Source organism: Corythoichthys intestinalis, chromosome 14 (genome assembly GCF_030265065.1).
Source record: "Corythoichthys intestinalis isolate RoL2023-P3 chromosome 14, ASM3026506v1, whole genome shotgun sequence".
In the NCBI taxonomy this organism is placed as follows: Eukaryota; Metazoa; Chordata; class Actinopteri; order Syngnathiformes; family Syngnathidae; genus Corythoichthys; species Corythoichthys intestinalis.
The window spans coordinates 46,764,650-46,784,560 of NC_080408.1; the positions used below are offsets into that span (position 1 = coordinate 46,764,650).

Consider the following 19,911-nt stretch of genomic DNA (forward strand, 5'->3'; position numbering starts at 1 on the left):
GTCGCAGTGCGGCCGCGTGTTAGACGCGTCCCAGAAGCGGCTCAACACGACGCATGCGAAAAGAACGGCAGAGTTTATTATTTGACACGAGACGCGACCATCCTGCGTCAATACAACTACTGGTAGCTAGGATCGGGCAGCCCGGAAGTCGCTCGTGTAAAAATATGGTGGATCCGGTCGATTTTCAAACTAATATGCAATCGTAACCCACTTTTTGAGTCCATCAGATCTCTTGAGTGGTAGATCGGGGCACAGTTGACTTGTCTTTGTTGATTTACTGCTGTCTTCTCTGCTATAATAATAACCAACACGGCTCCGTGTTCAATACAAAACCCTCCTACCACAACAAAACAAGTAGGAACTAATATTCACATAGGAACTAAAGTTATACAACATAAAATTACAATATGAATGAATACTACATCACATTTGAAAAATTTAAACACATAATAAAATAAATAATAGCCCATTTAAATGAAATAAATTGAAATGAGCTAAAACACTAATTAAATAGTAAGACACAGATCCTGCTTACACAATTAAATTAATTTCTGTGTGGCGCTTTAACTTGAGAAAATCCACCAATAAAGCTTTTGAAAACTGTTCATAAGAAAGAAAAAAAAGATTAATTGAGGCATTTCATTTGTAAAATATATGTTAAAATCTTTGTCATTGGGATTGCTTTTCTCTTTAGCACAGGACTTCTTTTTTCTTCTTTCTTTCAGAAAGAAAGCTGACCAATACGCGGGGTCTGTAAGGCAAATTGATGTTGGATTATCTTTAAATACCCGCTACTTTTTGAGCAGAATTCTAGCTTTGTATAGGCTAATGTTCCTATTGTTGAAAGCACAAAGGTGTGTAATAAACAACTAGCACATTTATATTTTGCATTTTGTTTTCTACTGTACTGAAAATAAACCGAACCGTGACCTCAAAACCGAGGTACGTACCGAACCGAGATTTTTGTGTACCTTTACACCCCTAGCGCCTTATAATCCAATGTGCCTTTATATATGGATCAATATTAGTTAATCATGGCATGACATTACCTTTAACGCAGCTTCATCTAGTGGATGCATAATGCAACCCCAACAACTACTACTACTGCGCCTTATAATGCAGTGCGCTCTATATATGAAAACAGTTTTAAAGTAGGCCATTCATTGAAGGTGTGCCTTATACCTCGATGCTCCTTTTAGTGTGGAAAATACGGTACTTATTAAAATAATACTTTTTTGACAAATTATAGTATTTACAGTGGGAGCAGAGAGTTGGGGGTGGGGGTGGGGGGTGGGGGAGCGTTTACGTCTTCCTATGGGCGTAACAGAAAATAATTGAGAAGCACTGCATGAGACCAAGAGGACCAGGGTCCACTTGGAAAGCTACCTCGCAACAACACTTGCAAATTACATGTTGAAAAGATTCAGTATTCATACTGTGCCAACCGAACTTTCAGAGTAGCATCACATGGACACAAGACGCGCTCATTGATTGGAGAAATTTAGAAGAGCAAATACCACCCTCCTGGGATATAAGGGGGCGTGGAGCTGCACGTAGTGTAGCATAAGCGCACCCATCTCCGCTTGCATTCACAAGCGAAGCAGGGTGCGCTTAAAGCGGACAGAGACCCACGATTTTTGAACGGACTAGAGTTCGTTTGTTTGGTCCGAACTGAAGTTGAAATGCGCGTTCACATTTACAAAACGAAGCGGACTGTCTGAGGAAAAGAACTCTGGTCAACATAAAAAGGACCAAACAGTGCTAGGGTGAAAGCGCCCTTAGACACTGTATTACAGCGCTACTCATCATCTTACCTTACTGTTTGACCATCCCCTCATACAAACACGCCCGCAAACCGGGACCCTAGAGGCCCGGGTGCAGCCGCACCCTGTTAAGCTCCGCCCTCGTCATGTATGCTTAGCCCACAGATATGTGGAACAAAGTGAACAATAGTGGGCCATGGCTGAAGGCCTTTGTTTTTGTTCAACAATTTTGGTAAAGTACAGCAAAGAGGCTTATGTCTGTTAGAACTCGAGCGTTTAGCACAAACAAAACCTGGCAGAGATTCATGTATTTTGGCGCAAATCCGATCCAAACATGAAAGACGCTCTGACTCCATCCAGAGTAACTATCTGTGTTGTTTCAGGACGACGAGGAGGAAGACGCGTGCGAGGAAGACGAGCTGGTCGGAAACGGGACAAATAACTCCGCCAACAGGAAGAGGCAGATGTGGTGGGAGTCCCGGCAAGGCACTGATCAGAAAAATGTGTGTTTATTTCATAACCAGTTTGGGATTTTTATAAGTAAGACAAATTTCCCCAAACATCATTTTAACGTTTATCTTTATCCAAAGTGGGGCCTCACAGTTTAGCAAGTTGAAGCTGTGCTTTTTGGTCTCTTTATCCGGTTTGATCCTGCACCTAGCACACAATTTATAAAGTCCTTGTCAAGTGAAAAACAGAGCATAATATTATCATGATGAGCTGCCTCCAAGTAATATAAGCAAAGGTGCAAAGCAGTTTTAACCACTCTCGCCCGGCTTGCTCTTTTCTCTTGCCGCCTTAGCTGCTCTCTACCCAGGATGCCATCAGCACAACAGAGGTAACTGGACCAACATGTACTAATGTACTGACTGATTTCCTTAGCTTTTATTATTCACTGTGTTTTCGTAATTTCGTTTGGTTACTTTAATTCCTTGCTGTACTTTACTACTTCATTTGGTGTACTCTTTTCTGACTAAACTACTGATTTGACGCAATTACACTATTTGCTTAACTATTACTTTACCTACTGTAATTTCTGGACTATAAAGCGCACCTGATTATAAGCCGCATCGGCCAAATTTAATCGAATTTTAGAAATAAATCCACATATGTGCCGTACCTGACTATAAGCCACAGGTGCCCAATAGCTTAACATTTGATATTTACATAGATGTTGCACAGAAATATTTGATTGATCAAAAATATATTTATTAACCAGATGAACACGCATCAACATCACCAACTCGTGTTGTCTGAATGCTTCAAAACAAAATAACTTTATAAAACAGGTCACTACATTTGCAAAGATATATAATCCACTTTACCTTGCCTTCTAAACTTGAAGTGGATTATATCCTCTTAAAAATGGTTAACATGTAGCACTAGCCCTTATATAGCAACTTATACTGTGGAAATAAAGTCCTCCGAGTGCCACTTGAAAACTGCTAATCAACGCTAGCATTGGGTTCTCTTGTCGTTGCAAATAGTGAATGCTCATCCATTTAAAATTGTATTTTTGTAGCACCATATATCAAATTGAGCCATATTCATCTATAAAATCCTGAGTTTTTGAGTAAGTCTGATGAGCTTCTGGCAAGCTTTATCGGTGCCAGTGTAGCGGCTGAGAGCTATGTCATGGCAAAATTTGGAAAGCCATGCTTTTAAATATGTGTAATTATCTGTTTGTTTGTTTTTTTTAAAAAAGTAAATATGATGCTCGTTTGTATAATAACCTGCTTCCTTTTAAAAGCCACAGGGTAGAAATGCCAAGAAAAAACTTGCGGCTTATAGTCGGAAAAATACGCTACTTATTTTACTTACATTGCATGATTAAAAGGCTTTATTTCTGATTATTTTATCCAGGGGTCGGAAACCTTTAACACCCAAAGAACCATTTCAAGCCAGTTTCCACACAAGAGACAATTCACAAGCGCAAAGACTTGTGGGTGCACCTTCAAAGTAGCAACCATGACTTTACATAGTTGGTGAATTCATGATGTGCGTGAGTGAACAATGTAAATCTAACGTAACTATTTATGGTTGCTACTCAGAAGGTGTACGCACAATTAACTCTGACTATTAATGGCATAAAGACTTGGATACACCTTCCAAGTGGCAATCATGACTTGACATAGTTGGTAAATTCATGACCTGCACGAGTGTTGTGATAATAAACACACTGTTACGCCCCGGTCTAGGGGAATCAGGACGGAATATGGGGTGTGCTCTTCCTGTCCAACCATCACCCAGAAAGGCCAGTAAGTTCAGAAAATCAAGTGATTCAAGAGCTGTTTCTTTATTCACTTCAGAGGGAGAAATTTGCCAAAACAACAAACTAAGAAAACCCTACCTTCCCCAACAAAAAGAAAAAGGTCAAATTAAAGACATTTCACTGACCTAACTCCTATGCAAAAAACAGGAGAAAACTGTACAACAAAAATGGCTTCTCCCTCCTACGTCACTGCGCTACTTTTTACAATATAGACAAGGAATCGCTGCTGGAATCTGCACACACAAATTCTGGCGTTTCTGAGTGGTCGTATGGCTGGAGAGGAGGCAGAGTGCTTATGGCACGATTCTTAAATAGTTGGCCAATCAGGGGGCACCAATCAGGAGCTGTTGAATAAGCAACACCTGCACCTAATTCACTCAATCAGCAAACCCCCCCCCCCCCCACACACACACACACACACACCACAAAGAGCAATGGAAAAAAAGAAAACAAAACAACTGACCCACAGGTCATAACAACATAATTTACTGAGTCTTACTTGAGCTGCTTTCTGAATTTAATTTAAACGTCTTTGGTAAATCTCACAAGCGCCAGAATAAATTGTAATCAAATATTCAATTATTTGATATACAAGTGAACCACATCAGGGGGTTCAAAAATCTGCGGCTTACCAACCCCTGCTCTGTTCCATGCTTCACTTTCTTGCTGATTCTATTCACGATCTTAGATGACACATTTTACTTGGTTAATATACTTTACAATACATGACTACTTTTTTACTTGCATGCTTTAATTATTTTATTTTTACTTTTCATGTTTTAATTTGCTTGCATGAGTTACTTACCTTGATTATGTACTTTTTCTTACAGTTCTTGACCAATTTGTTTAGGTTTACTTCATTACATTCTGGTTGACGGACATTGGATTTTCAAAAGCCGATACCGTCTAAAAAAAAAATTTCAGCCGATTGCCGATATCCAAACCCGTGGTTTGTTAGCCGGTATTTTAGGCAGATATACTTTTTTTTTTTTTTAAAAAGCACGTACATTATGAAAAGCAATTTAATTTTTTAAAAAAATGCTTCAACTACCTCAAACTTACAATAATGACCCGAGACTAAAAGGATTAATTCGGTCTAGTGCTACCAAACCAATTAGCGCAACACATCTTTATATGATTATACACACTCAGCATGAACAGTTCATTATTTCCAAATAATTAAACCCACCAGGATGCTAAGGTAATACTAACGCAAATGCTATGCTAACGCTATGAGTTACATTTAGTGTCAGGATCACTCAGTAAACACCTTAAATGGCTAAAGCAACATTGCATATTCTCTTGTACAAGATAAAAAAATATTTTACAATATTTACAAAACAGGCAAGCTTGAAGCTTCCTGTAGCAGCCTGCCTTCAAGCCAATTATGCCTGACTGCTGCCAACAGCTGCTACAGACAACACCCAGTTGCTACAAATTACGTCTACGTTGCTACAAACTACGCCCACATGATGCTACGGTAGATATCACATCTATATATCACTACTGTAGATGCGGAAATGACAGATTCGGTGGCGTTAGCACATGTATAGAGAACTAGATGAAAAATGACGGACTCGCCAGCGTTAGGAAACAGCTGTCATCTAAAAGCAGTAGACATCTCAGGAAGGCTCTGTTGTAGTGAACCTAAGTAAATTTTTGTATAAAATCGGCAAAATCTCGACTTGAATCCGTCTGTAAATGATGAAACAGTTTTAAAACTTTCACATGTCGAAAGTAGACAGGAGGGAAATAATGCAATAACGGGAGCAATTTTAACAACTTTAACGGTTGATTCACAACATTAAATGACTTCCAAACATAGCAAAGGTTACAATGTAGTTATCGCAATTTCCGTAATACCCCCGCGTCTAGTTTAGTTTAGGGTAAAGAATTGGGCTAGGGCCTACTGTCCCAAAAACCCTTTGAATTTCACATAGAAGTCGACGAATTCTTTGCGCCACCGTCCCAACAGTAGGCGTGGTTTGGAGGGGCGTAGTCTGTATGAGCCGTGGTTTGTAGCGTGGCTGTGGCTGCAGACCCTTCTCTTTCAAGCTGCTACGGGGTCCTTCTGAGGTCCTACCGTCAGTTAGCAGCGGCCACAGTTGCCCATACAGACGGCTGATAAAAATCCTTTTTTATCAGCTTACTTTTATTTTGGTTATTGGCCAGTGGCCGATGTTGGAAAAGAGTCCATATATAGGCCAGATATATTTCGGCTGGCAGATATATCGGGCCTCTATACATCATTATTGCTACCATAACTTCATCACTTTATTTACAAGCTCTTGCGTTTCTTGTTTCAAAATTGAGTTTACCTATTTTACATACTTTACTTGCATGTATTGTCAAATTACAAAAGTTAGTAAGTTGGTTGTGTTTAGTTGTGGAATTATTCATTTATTTTTACTTTGCCAACTTGTTGTACTTGAAAGCCATTCAGCTGTTCCTTCCATCCAGGTTGTGCTGGCCTCCAACGGAACATCCTTTGACTTCACGGTGACTGACAACGGTCCACGCTATCTGGACTTGTATTCCACCCCTCAATACAAAGGCGATCAGTCCGTCAGTCATTGTAAAGGTCAGTCTGATGGTGGATGACCAGAATGTTAGAGATTATAATTCCTTGGTTTTTGGTTTGAGCAGAGAAGGAGGACATATCTGTATATGAGGTGAGTCTTCCTCCAGAGGATGAGGCTTCGCCTTCAAGAGAGGACAAGTCTGATGGAAGTGAAGACGCCCTGAGAAAGCGTGGTGTGGGTGCAATGGTCAAGGTCTTCCATTTCATCATGAAGCAGAGCTACATCTGCGCACTAATCGCCATGATGGTAAGGCACCACAGTTTACCATGTATTGCAATTGATGTAGCACAGTCTCCACTAGAATATCAAGGTTCATCATTCAAAGTCAGTTGGCCACAAGGTCGCAGTACAGTGATCCCCTGGTTCTTCGCGGTTCAAGTTTAGCAGATTCAGCGCATCGCAGGGTTTCAAAAAGTATTCATTCAAAAATAATTGTCCATATATCGGTATACCGATATACAGTGGTATGAAAAAGTATTTGAACCTTTTGGAATTTTTCACATTTCTATATAAAATCACGATAAAATGTTATGATTTTTGTCAAAATTACACAGATGAAAAAACAGTGTCTGCTTTAACTAAAACAGCTCAAACATTTATAGGTTTTCATATTTTAATGAGGATAGCTTGCTTGAAAAATAAACCCTCTGCCTAAGGAGACTTAAAGAGCAATTGAGACCAATTTTTACAAAACAATTTAAGTCAGGTGTGTGCCCAATCACCGATGAGTGGTTTAAAGCTGCCCTGCCCACTATAAAACACCCACCTTGTAAGAATTGTCTTGATGAGAAGCATTGTCTGATGTGCATCGTGGCTGTGTCAAAACAACTGTCTGAAGACCTGCAATCAAAGATTGTTGATTTGTATATAAAGCTGAAAAAGGATACAAAACCATCTCTAAAAGTCTGGATGTTCATCAATCGACGGTCAGAGAAGTCTGCAAATGGAGAGAGTTTGGCACTGTTGTTTCTCTTTCAAGGAGTGGCGGCCCACCAAAGATGACGCCAAGAGTTCAGCGCAGAATACTCAGAGAGGTAAAAAAACAACCCCAGAGTGTCTGCTAAAGACTTACAGAAATCACTGGCACAGTTCGATATCTCTGTGCACACATCAACTATATGTAAAATTATGGCCAAGGATGGTGTTCATGGGAGGACTCCACGGAGGTAGCCAGTGCTGTCTGAAAAAAATATTGTTACTCGTTTAATATTCACAGAAAGGCACTTGGACACTCCACAGAAGTTATGGCAAAATATTTTGTGGACTGATGAAACCAAAGTTGAATTTTTTGGGAGTAACACACAACGTCATGTGTGGAGGAAGAATAGAACAGCTCACCAAAATCAACACCTCATCCCCACCATGAAGCATGGTGGATGAAGCATCATGATTTGGGGCTGTTTTGCTGCCTCAGGGCCTGGACAACTTGCAATCATTTTGGAAGAATGAATTCAAAAGTTTATCAGGATATTTTGCAGGAAAACCCGAGGCCGTCTGTCAGACAGTTGAAGCTAAAAAGAGGATGGATGCCGCAACAAGACAATGATCCAAAACACAGAAGTAAATCAATTTCAGAATGGTTTCAGAAGAACAAAATACACTTTTTGGAGGGGCGAAGTCAATTTCCAGACTTGAACCACATTGAGATGATGTGGCATGACCTAAAGACAGCGATTCATGCCAGACATCCCAGGAATCTGACTGAACAACAGCAATTTTGTAGAGAAGAATGGGCCAAGTTTAGTCCTGATAGCTACGGGAAAAGTCTGGTTGAAGTTATTGCTGCCAAAGCAGGGGCCACAAAATATTAAATGTGATGGTTCACTGACTTATTTTTCCCCCTTCTGTCATTATTCGCATACTATCCTCATTAAAATATGAAAACCTATAAATGTTTGGGTGGTTTTAGTTAAAGCAGACAGTTTTTTCATCTGTGTGATTTTGACAAAGATCAGATCACCTTTGATGGTGGGGGATTTTTATGCAAAGATGTGAGAAATAACAAACGGTTGAGATACTTTTTCATGCCTCTGTATCGGTTGGCCTTTAGTACACCGTCAGCACTTCCACCAGAATAGTCTCTTAGTGAAAGTGAATGTATACCTGTATAAAGTACTGTAATTGCTGTAAATTGATTCAAATACTGTACAGTGTATGTAAAGTATACATTGTGTGTAAATACATGTAAGTGAATACTGTTTATGTCCATCTTTTCACTTTTTTTCGGGGGGGCAAATCCTACTTCGTGGTTTTTCACTTTCGTGGGGCGTTCTGGTCCCCATTTGCCGTGAGGGAATTTTCACCGATTGCAGCTTTGTCTTTAACGCATTGCATTGAAGCAGTTCTTTTTGTGGTTCTTCCATACATTCACCAGGCATGGAGTATCACATACATCTCGTGGCTAACATTCGTCTTCCTCATCTGGTCGTGTATGCTGTGGATGGTCCGTGACCGGCGACACTATGCTATGGTGTCGTCGCCGTTCATGGTGGCCTACGGCAACCTCTTGATAGTGCTGCAGTACTTCTTCAGCTTTGAAGGCATCTCGCACGTGCCGGGACTTTCCGTGCCCAAGAAAAATCACTTTCACTCCATTTCCTCCAAGGTTTTTATCATTTTCTTCACACCGTATCAGCACTTTTATGTAAGATAGTCTTATTCTTTGTTGGTCGTGAGGTAGTGGTAATGTGTATTTTTCAGCCGCCGGCCAGGCTTATAAAGCACTGTGCATTTGGACTATGGGTATGGCCAATAGAAAAATAGTTTGGCAAGGCTGATCAATAAAATTGTTGCGTGTATTGCAGGTGTTGTGTCTGCTGAGCTTTTGGCTGCTGCTGAGGCAGACCCTCACCGAGAAGTTAGAGAAACAAAAAGAAGTTGAGGCAGGTCTCTTAGGCATTCAAGTAGAGGACCAAAAGATAAAAGGTGAATCAAAAGGATGTGGCATCACGAGCAAATGAATGAATGAATGAATGATAGACCCTCTGTGTCTTCTATAGAGAAAGAGGAGTCTAAGGCAGAAGATGAGCAGGATGTCATGCATGTGGTGGGAAACCTGGTGATGGCCCTGCTGGTCAAGTATTGGATCTACATCTGTGGTGGCATGTTCTTCTTCGTCAGCTTCGAGGGAACAATTGTCATGTACAAGATCATATACATGATGATGTTCCTTTCTTGCGTGGTGCTCTATCAGGTACACTAACTCACATGCATAACTTTGCATGCGCATTACTATGATAAAGTCATAAACTATACCAAAGAGATGTATTATCTTAAGAATGAATGTGTAATGTTGTAGGATTAAAGTTATGAGAACATAAACCAAACACTTGGTGAATATTTGTCATTTTAATATATATATATATATAATATATATTAAAATAACAAAGCTGTATTTTTTTTTTTTAATTCATCAGGAAAAGTTCGTGATAGTATGCAAAATATAGTTGATTTTTAATCATGAAATTTTTACCAGAATGTCTTTTTCAGAATTTTTGTGCCTTTTTAAAAAGTACAGTAATGTTTTATTGAAGTATTAGTAAATATTAAAGTATTATTAACATGAAGTAATATTAAAGTACAGTATTATGAAAAGTATCTGGACCTTTTGGAATTTCTCACATTTCTGCATACAATCACCATCAAATGTGATCTGATCTTTGTCAAAATCAAACAGATGAAAATAGTGTCTGCTTTAACTAATACCGCACCAACATTTATAGGTTTTAATATATTAATGAGGATAGCATGCAAACAATGACAGAAGGGGGAAAAATAAGTAAGTGAACCCTCTGCCTAAGGCAACCTAAAGAGCAATTGAAACCAATTTTCACCAAACATTTTAATTCGGGTGTTTTCCCAAACACTGATGAGTGGTTTGAAGCTTCCCTACCCACTATAAAACTCACACCTGGTAAGAAATGTCTTGATGAGAAGCACTGTCTGGTGAGCATCATGGCTCGGTCAAAAGAGCTGTCTGAAGACCTACTATCAAAGATTGATGATTTGTATAAAGCTGGGAAAGGATACAAAACCATCTCAAAAAGTCTGGATGTTGTCTACAATTGGAAAGAGTTTGGCACTGTTGCTTCTCTCCCAAGGAGTGGCCTTCCACCAAAGATGACACCAAGAGTTCAGTGCACAATTCTCAGTGAGACAAAAAAAGAACCCTAGCATCATGTTGGCGCATCATGATTTGGAGCTGTTTTACTACCTCATGGCCTGGACAACTTGCAAATCTTTAATGGAAGAATGAATTCAAAGGTTTATCAGGATATTTTGCAGGAAAACCTGAGGCCGTCTATCAGACAGTTGAAGCTAAAAAAAAAGGATGGATGCTGCAACAAGACAATGATCCGAAACACAGAAGTAAATCAACTTCAGTATGGTTTCAGAAGAACAAAATACACGTTTTGGAGTGGCCAAATCAAAGTCCAGACTTGAACCACATTGAAGTGATGTGGCTTACCTAAAGACAGCGATTCATGCCAGACATCCCAGGAATCTGACTGAACTACAGCAGTTTTGTAGAAAAGAATGGGCCAAGTCCAGCCCTGATCGATGTGCCAGACTGATCGGCAGCTACAGGAAAAGTCTGGTTGAAGTTATTGCTGCCAAAGCGGGGGCCACAAAAAATGTGATGGTTCACTTACTTATTTTTCTCCCTTCTGTCATTGTTTGCATAATATCCTCATTAAAATATGAAAACCTATGAATTTTTTTTTCATCTGTGTGATTTTGACAAAGATCAGATTACATTTGGTGATTTTATGAAGAAATGTGAGAAATTCCAAAAGGTTCAGATACTTTTTTTTTTTAATCACTGTATAATATGTATTTTTTATACATCTATTCTTTTGCACCCTTTAACGTCGCGGTAAACTGGATCCATAGCCAAAATCTGTGAAATGTGAGGCGGAGGTGCTAACGACCACTAAATAAATTTTTAATGTCGTCAGAATTCTATTTATTTTAACCTTGTAAAATACTTTTCATATAAATAATAGTATTATGTATTGTAATGTTATAACAGAAAAAAGCCCTGAAATGTTGAACAAAAAGATTACGTTTGCTGGATTCATTTGATTAATAAAATGATATAATTGATTCATGTAACATTTTACAGAAAATAATCACACAGTTTATAGAAAAATTACATAAAAATTTTCCAAAGAGTTAAGTCTCATATTACAATCATCAACATATACAGTGATATCTGTACCTGCATTAAAATGAATGTTCTATTAAGCATTTTACAAGCAAAAACAAAAGGACACAATTTGTCCTTATTACATTCTTCCTTCCAAAGTGCAAATTCAATACCGGTCTATTCGTGGGGCCGACCGTTATTGCCGCGTCATTAAAATTGACCGCTTTATAATCGAATCGCCCTCAAACCAAAACTCTCGCCCTCGGTCCCCTTGAGCGTGTCGTGCCATTGAACGCACCGCCAGCCATTAACACCTGGTGATTAAATACCCTCACCCCTGTAACTGGTTTGCTCGTAGGTGCACTACGAGTGGTGGCGAAAACTACTGAAGTACTTCTGGATGTCAGTGGTTATGTATACCATGCTGGTCCTCGTGGCTGTTTACACCTTCCAATTCAGGCCCGATTCAGCTGAGGACAAAGACAGGTGAGGTCAACTACCTGCTGGGGTTAATGAACTCTTTAGACTCTTTATGCCCTCTGTGCAGTTTCAAAGACCTGGGCCTTGAGAAGTTCTCGGTCTCTGAGCTGTTCACCAGGATTTTTATACCCACTTCCTTCCTGCTCGTGTGCATCCTGCACCTGCACTACTTCCATGAACGTTTCCTGCAGCTCACTGACCTGCAGGCTGTGGTGGCCAAAGAAGAGAGCACCATCTATAGGTGAGATAGTTCTCCTTAATTTCTGGATTGTTTTGTGGATGGCATCCATTATCATGAATAACTGGCGGGAGATAGAATAGATTTGGGATAAAATATTGTTTGACAATATATTGCAATATGAAACGTCACTATACCCACTGAGTTTGGAATAAAATGAATCGCGAGCTAATGACTAGATGCATTGCCACATGATTTGAGGAGTATAGTCTACAAATCCTTAATTCATATTGCATTACTGACATAGCAACTTTACCATAAGTAACCACAAGCCGTTTTGTAGTGTTAATAAAGACATATTAGGACAAACAGTCTTCCAACAGTGACACAAGGAGGTAAAAGTAATGGCATGTATTTCAATCAAAGGTCATTCAACTCACGGTTTCAAAACAAAACTGATGAACAAAAATGATCACATAACACCAAACTAAATAGCATAACTAGCAATTAATGAAACAACTGGAACAGTAACTGAAGAATCAATTTACATGGAACATGAACTTTGAAAGTTATTTATATCCTCAGCGCCGCATTGCATGCTGGGAGGCTTGCAGCAAGATTTTGCAAGTAGGTCCAGCTGCTGCCCACAGTACGGAAGCAGGGGGCGTGGTTGGCGGATGACGAACGCTTGAACTGATTGGTCGTTGAAAGCAGGGTGCACGGTTGACGGATGACGAACGCTTGATCTGATTGGTTGTTGAAAGCAGGGGACAAGAGCTAGCTATATTTAGAACCAGATATATTAATCCTTTAAAGTCATATAGTTAAATTTTTATAGGATCATATGAATCATAACATTGCAAGGTCTAGTTGATTTTAAGGCTAAAGAAATATATAATTTTCTATTTATAAGCAAGACTAAAGTTTAGGGCTCAAACCCTTGTAGTTAAGTTTAGAGTGAATTGTGGGTAGTGAAAAGCATTCCTCCAGCATCTTATTTTAGAACTTGATATCTTAATCCTTTAAAGTCATATTGTTAAATTTTCGATAGGACTAATTATATCATAATATTCCAAGCTGTAGTTAGGTTAAGTTTAGGGCTTAAGAAATATATAATTTTGTTTTTTCAAGGAATACTAGTGATGTTTAGGGCTCAAACCCCTGTAGTTAGGTTTAGATTGAATTGCGGGTAATCAGGTTCTTAATATGGTGTTAAGGTGTTACATGTACAGTGGGGCAAATAAGTTTTTAGTCAACCACCAATTGTGCAAGGTCTCCTACTTGAAAAGATTAGGGAGGCCTGTAATTATCAACATGGGTAAACCTCAACCATGAGAAACAGAATGTGGAAAAAAAAAAGAAAAAAATCACATTGTTTGATTTTTAAAGAATTTATTTGCAAATCATGGTAGAAAATAAGTATTTGGTCAAATAACGGAGGGCAAACGTTTTCTGTAACTCTTCACTCTTTGCTTTGTGTAAAGAAATCAACTGTGGGAGCAATTATTAGAAAATGGAAGACATACAAGACCACTGATAATATCCCTCGATCTGGGGCTCCATGAAAGATCTCACCCCGTGGAATCACAATGATAACAAGAACGGTGGCAAAATCACAGAACCACACGTGGGGACGTAGTGAATGACCTACAGAGAGCTGGGACCACAGTAACAAAGGCTACTATCACAATGAGCCGCCAGGGACTCAAATCCTGCACTGCCAGACGTGTCCCCCTGCTGAAGCCAGTACACATCCAGGCCCGTCTGCGGTTCGCTAGAGAGCATTTGGATGATCCAGAAGAGGACTGGGAGAATGTGTTATGGTCAGATGAACCCAAAATAGAACTTTTTGGTAGAAACACAGGTTCTCGTGTTTGGAGGAGAAAGAATACTGAAATGCATCCGAAGAACACAATACACACTGTGAAGCGTGGGGGTGAAAACATCAGGCTTTGTGGCTATTTTTCTGCAAAGGGACCAGGACGACTGATCTATGTAAAGGAAAGAATGAATGGGGCCATGTATGGAGAGATTTTGAGTGAAAATCTCCTTCCATCAGCAAGGGCATTGAAGATGAGAAGTGGCTGGGTCTTTCAGCATGACAATGATCCCAAACACACAGCCAGGGCAACAAAGGAGTGGCTTCGTAAGAAGCATTTCAAGGTCCTGGAGTGGCCTAGCCAGCCTCCAGATCTCAACACCATAGAAAATCTGTTGAGGGAGTTGAAAGTCCGTGTTGCCCAACGACAGCCTCAAAACGTCTCTGCTCTAGAGGAGATCTGCATGGAGGAATGGGCCAAAATAACAGCAACAGTGTTTGAAAAGCTTGTGAAGACTTACAGAAAACGTTTGGCCGCCGTTATTGCCAGTGTTGTTAATCTAACTTCAAAAAAGTAATTACAAGTTACAAATTACTTCTCCCGAAAAGTAATTGTGTTAGTAACTCAGTTACCTGAATGTAAGAGTAATTAGTTACTTGGCAAAGTAACTGGTCATAATTTTCATTTTTTTTTTGTCAAAAAAAAAAAAAAAAATAGGTCACACATTTGAAGTTTAAAGGGTGTTTTTTCGGGACAATTGGCCCTAGCCCAATTCTTTACCCTAAACTTAACTAGACACAGGGGTATTGTGGATATTGCGATAACTAGATAGTAACCTTTGCTATGTGTGGAAGTCATTTAATGTTGTGAATCAACCGTTAAAGTTGTTAAAATTGCTCCCGTTATTGCATTAGTTCCCTTCTGTCTATTCGACATGTGTACGTTTTAAAACTGTTTAATCATTTAAAGATAGATTTAAGTTAAGTTTTGCCGATTTAGGATTATTTTAGATAAAAAGGTTACTTAGGTTCGCTAGGAAGGTTCTCTACAACAGAGCTTTCTTGAGAAGTCTACTGCTTTAAGACGCCGGCTGTTTACTAACGCATCGAGTTCTTTATAATACTTGTTGCTAATGCTGTTGTGTCTGTCATTTGCATCTAGTTCTGTTTATATGTGATATTTACCGAAGCATCATGTGGGCATAGTTTGAAGATTATCGGCTCCAGTCAGGTATTATTGGAGCCACCTAGCACAGTACCATCGCGTTTGCAACGGCGTCACACTCCCTTGCCTCCTCCCCACTCCTGCTCTGCTCTCTCGTCTCTGTGAGTCCGTCTTTTTCAGACTTTTATCGCGTCACTCAACCAACATCGCAACGCATAGTAACGCACGCCGGTAACGACGTTGCCAAGATGAGAAAAGAAATTAATTGGATTACTCACTACAGAAGAAAATAACGCCGTTGTATTCTAACGCCGTTATTAACAACACTGGTTATTGCCAACAAAGGGTACATAACAAAGTATTGAGATGAACTTTTGGTATTGACCAAATACTTATTTTCCACCAGGATTTGCAAATAAATTCTTTAAAAATCAAACAATGTGATTTTCCGTTTTTTTTTTCACATTCTGTCTCTCATGGTTGAGGTTAACCCATGCTGACAATTACAGGCCTCTCTAATATTTTCAAGTGGGAGAACTTGCACAATTAGTGGTTGACTAAATACTTATTATCTTATATCTATTCATTCCTGTATAGAATGGTTAGGATAATTAAAAGCAGGGGGCAGGGTTGGCGGATGACAAATGCCTGATCTGAGTGGTGTTTGCACGGTTACTTAGTACTGTGCCGCAGCTGGATTTTGGAACAACAACAGTGTTCACAGCAGGTGGCAGCAGAGGTTGTCCATCTCTTCCAAGGGAAGCAAACAATTAAGCAGTGACGTCCAAATGAAGCTCCTCAAAGCAATGACGCTTTGAAGTCAATTGGTTCACAGCTTCATGGTGGTTCATTTGCTCTATGGTGCGATCAAGTGGTCCTGAAGCCCAAGAGGTGAACACTGTTAAGAATTCTATGGCTATTTGTTTAAGAAGATGATATGAATGTGCCTGTGTTACTATATGAACCAAATGCAAGTGGTATAAGCATAATTTTAAAATTTCTATGCGTTGTTATCTCAAGATAGTAGCTTTCCCACAGTGTTTAACTTTTTATTTTTATTTTTTTTGGGCAAAGTATTTCACGAGCTCTGAATAATATTCTTTCACAGCACAATTTTTTTAAACATAATTTTGTTTTTAAAAAACATTTTTAAATATCATATTCCGTACATATCGGGTTGCATCGTATCGTGAGTCTAGGTGTAAAATCTCTAATATCCACCAGTGTTGTTTTTGGCAGCCCTATATACATTTCATCTTAGTCTTTTGGATGATAAAACTTAGCAGTCTTAGTCATATTTTAGTCATCTCAAAATGGGTTTGTCTTCGTCTAGTTGTAGTCAACGTTTACTAAAAATGGTTCTGTCTATAAAATAAAAAATAAAAAAAACTCTAAAAGTCATTAAAGGTTCCCAACTTTTTCAAATGAACTTTGACAGACGAGCGTATATTGTAGCATCTACAAGGACAACGCCAACTTGGTGAGAATACACACTCAGTCGGGAAACAGTACATTATTTTCAATTAATTATACCCATCTGGATGCCACAAACTGTAATTTAAAAAGTCCAACAGTTGAAGGGGACACGCGCCGCAAGCATCAGGCTAATGCTAAAGTGAATGCTATGCTAACGCCATGAGTTACATTTAGTGTGTGATGACCACTCAGCACAGACCTTTAAAGGCTAAAGCAAAATTGCATCTTCTCCATGGCCAAGATAAGAAAACAAATCTTACCGTGTGTGCAAGGCTGGAGAGGAGAGGACACTGCCAAGTTGGGGGTCGGGGGGGCAGCACGTCAAATGAGTGGCACAACCAGACACTGCTATGATGCAAGCTAATTACATATAAAATGTCACACATTGTGAACACATGACGGAAACTATTGCACATTTTTGTCTCATTCTCATCTCGTCAGCTGGCATTTGTCTCGTTATGTTTTAGTCTGCCAAAACGTTTTTAGCCCGATATCGTCTCGTCATCATCATGAAAATAGTGTTCGTTGACGAAATATTTTCGTTATTGTCATCATTGACGAAAACAACACTGATATCCACTCATTTTCAGTTATTTTATTAGTTTTATAGTTTTTGTGCAAAGTGGAGTTTACGCTGTCGTACTGGCAAGAGAAGTGATCGCATCAATTCATTCACTGCCAGACACTTTCAAAGCAGCCAACTCCTGATTGGCAACCATTTTAGGGCTTTATATTGGATTATATTTCAGGGTGTAGTCATTACTTGTTACTGCGGGGCCGAGTGGTTAGATGTATTTCACAGCTTGGTGGTAGAAGCTGGTTTGAGTCTTTAATGTCCTGTGGCGTTTTCCAGCTGGAGAAAAGTGACTGTCTGGGGTGGGAGGAGTGTTAAACGATTCCACTGGCTTTCCGCTGTAGTCTGCCAGTCTATATGTCTCTGAGAGGATTGGTAGTGTACATCCAATCACCCACTTTGCTGCTTTCACCGCTCGCATCAGGTTGTTCCTGCTAAACCGACTTGGCAGTAGGTTAGGAGTCTACCCTTAGGAAGGAGTATTTCTACAGTAGTTGTTTGACTTTGAGTCTTTTATTGGATTGTTTATTATTAACTGTCATTTCCAGAGGTGGGTAGAGTAGCATAACTTTAAAATTATATTACTCAAGTTAAAGTAGTAATCCAAAAATTTACTCAAATAGAAGTAATTAAGAAAAATCTGCAGAAATGAAACATCACCCGTCCAAAGAGTGCCCACTAGTGGGAAAAACATTTCCTACCATTAAATTAAAACGGTCATATCTCCGGTTTTCCGTGGTCTACCGGTGCCAAATAAAAATTGGGATTGAGGGTGAAATAAGCTCTTTGAAGTCCTGTTGTTGGCAGCGTTCTATGTCAAATAGTTTGTTTTTTTTCCCATCGCTTTAAAGACGTGCTTGAACAGGCCAGCAAGATGATTGTACTTCCGATTTCAAGCTTGTGTGTGGTCATGTGACTGTATTGTTACATCTGATTCGTATACTTGTAACTGGTCTGCATGGAGCCACACGGCACGACGCGATCTGTCCCCCTGTCTTGTTCCCGCGCCGCATGACGCAATAACCACTAAGCCAAAAGCCAAGGCTAGCAGCCTTAGCTGCCAGGACGCCCTCTTGAAGGCATCAGGAGGGAGGTCTCTATCCACCGCACCCAACAGTCCCGCGTGGACGTGTTAGAAAATGGAGTCATTTGACACTGATGTTGACACGTCTCATTGGTGAAACTGGTAGAACCACTGTGCTAGCAAAAATATAGTCAAATCTAATGTGTCGAATAAAGAGGCAAAATGGCATGACTCGAGTGTCGCCCACAGAGGCAGAGTAAGAGTAGCGTTTCTTCTTCACAAATCTACTCAAGCAGTAGTAAAAAATATGGTGTGGTAAAACTACTCCTAGAAGTAAATTTTTCTCAAAAAGTGACTTGAGTGAATGTAACTGCATAATGAAACGCGTTACTACTTACTACGCACTTGTGGTTATTTTTTATTATGCACAATGTGCCTTACCATGAATAACTGCACTCAAAAAATTCACATGGTAGGTGTTTTTTATATACACATTAGTTTTGCAATTTTACACATTACGGAATCCATTGTTGTATTAATTATGTAAGAGAGTCAATTAAAATACTTATGAAAAAGCATTGCGTAATATATATGTAATGTGATTAAATTAAATAAAATTACATTGAAATAGGTGTTTTTCATTATATATACATATTAGCTTTGTGTTTTTATAAATTACTGAACCCATTGTTGTATTTATCATGCAAGAGAGTCAATGATCACGCTTATGAAAAAGCATTGCGTTCAGTATGTGTAAAGTGATTGCACAAATTTTATGACTTTTGTCCCTCAGAGGTTGCCGTACGCAGCAAAATCTGTCGAGTTGATTTTTTTATGAATTTGAGTTGATTGGTGTTGTTTTGACATTAGCAGTGTCAACAAAGTGAGTTGAACACAGACACTCCAGGCAGAGTTGAATGTACTAGCAGAGTTAATCAGCCACACCAAGTTTAAATGCGCATGTTAGAAAACAAAGCACGCGCAAAGACCTGTGGGTGAAGTGACACCACGAGTGTAAGTAGTGTTATCTGTAATTAGCTGGAGTGTGTTCAGTTGAGAAAACACATAAAAGTGAGCCCGACTTCTGTGCTTACTTAAGGGACTTAAGTCCCTCTATTACCTCTCGCGAGTGCAACAGCAGGGTACAGCTGCCAGTTAAGCCAAGTTCTGCACCAGGGTCCCCCACTCATCCAGAGTATTACCGTATTATTCGGACTATAAGTCATTTTTTTGCATAGTTTGGCTGGGGGTGCGACTTATACTCTGGAGCGACTTGAAATTCTTAACACACTATTATATCTATTCACATGTTATTTTGGTGTTTTGGAGTGACACTGATGGTTTGGTAAACTTGTTAGTATGTTCGTTATGCTATAGTTATCTGAATAACTCTTAATAGCTAAGTTACGTTAACATTCCGGCCACATTT

General features: G+C 39.4%; 1 protein-coding gene across 3 annotated transcripts in view; it reads left to right on the forward strand.

The window, feature by feature from the left end:
• LOC130929742 (piezo-type mechanosensitive ion channel component 2) overlaps positions 1–19,911 on the forward strand; it is a 179,793-nt gene that overhangs the window by 85,599 nt on the left and 74,283 nt on the right. For all 3 annotated transcript variants that reach the window (XM_057857178.1, XM_057857179.1, XM_057857181.1), the window contains exons 9-17: positions 2,147–2,266; positions 2,566–2,601; positions 6,496–6,616; positions 6,682–6,863; positions 8,992–9,222; positions 9,422–9,542; positions 9,617–9,810; positions 12,125–12,252; positions 12,314–12,487. In XM_057857178.1, coding sequence (XP_057713161.1) covers positions 2,147–2,266; positions 2,566–2,601; positions 6,496–6,616; positions 6,682–6,863; positions 8,992–9,222; positions 9,422–9,542; positions 9,617–9,810; positions 12,125–12,252; positions 12,314–12,487 — 1,307 coding nt within the window. The remainder of the gene's footprint in view (positions 1–2,146; positions 2,267–2,565; positions 2,602–6,495; positions 6,617–6,681; positions 6,864–8,991; positions 9,223–9,421; positions 9,543–9,616; positions 9,811–12,124; positions 12,253–12,313; positions 12,488–19,911) is intronic.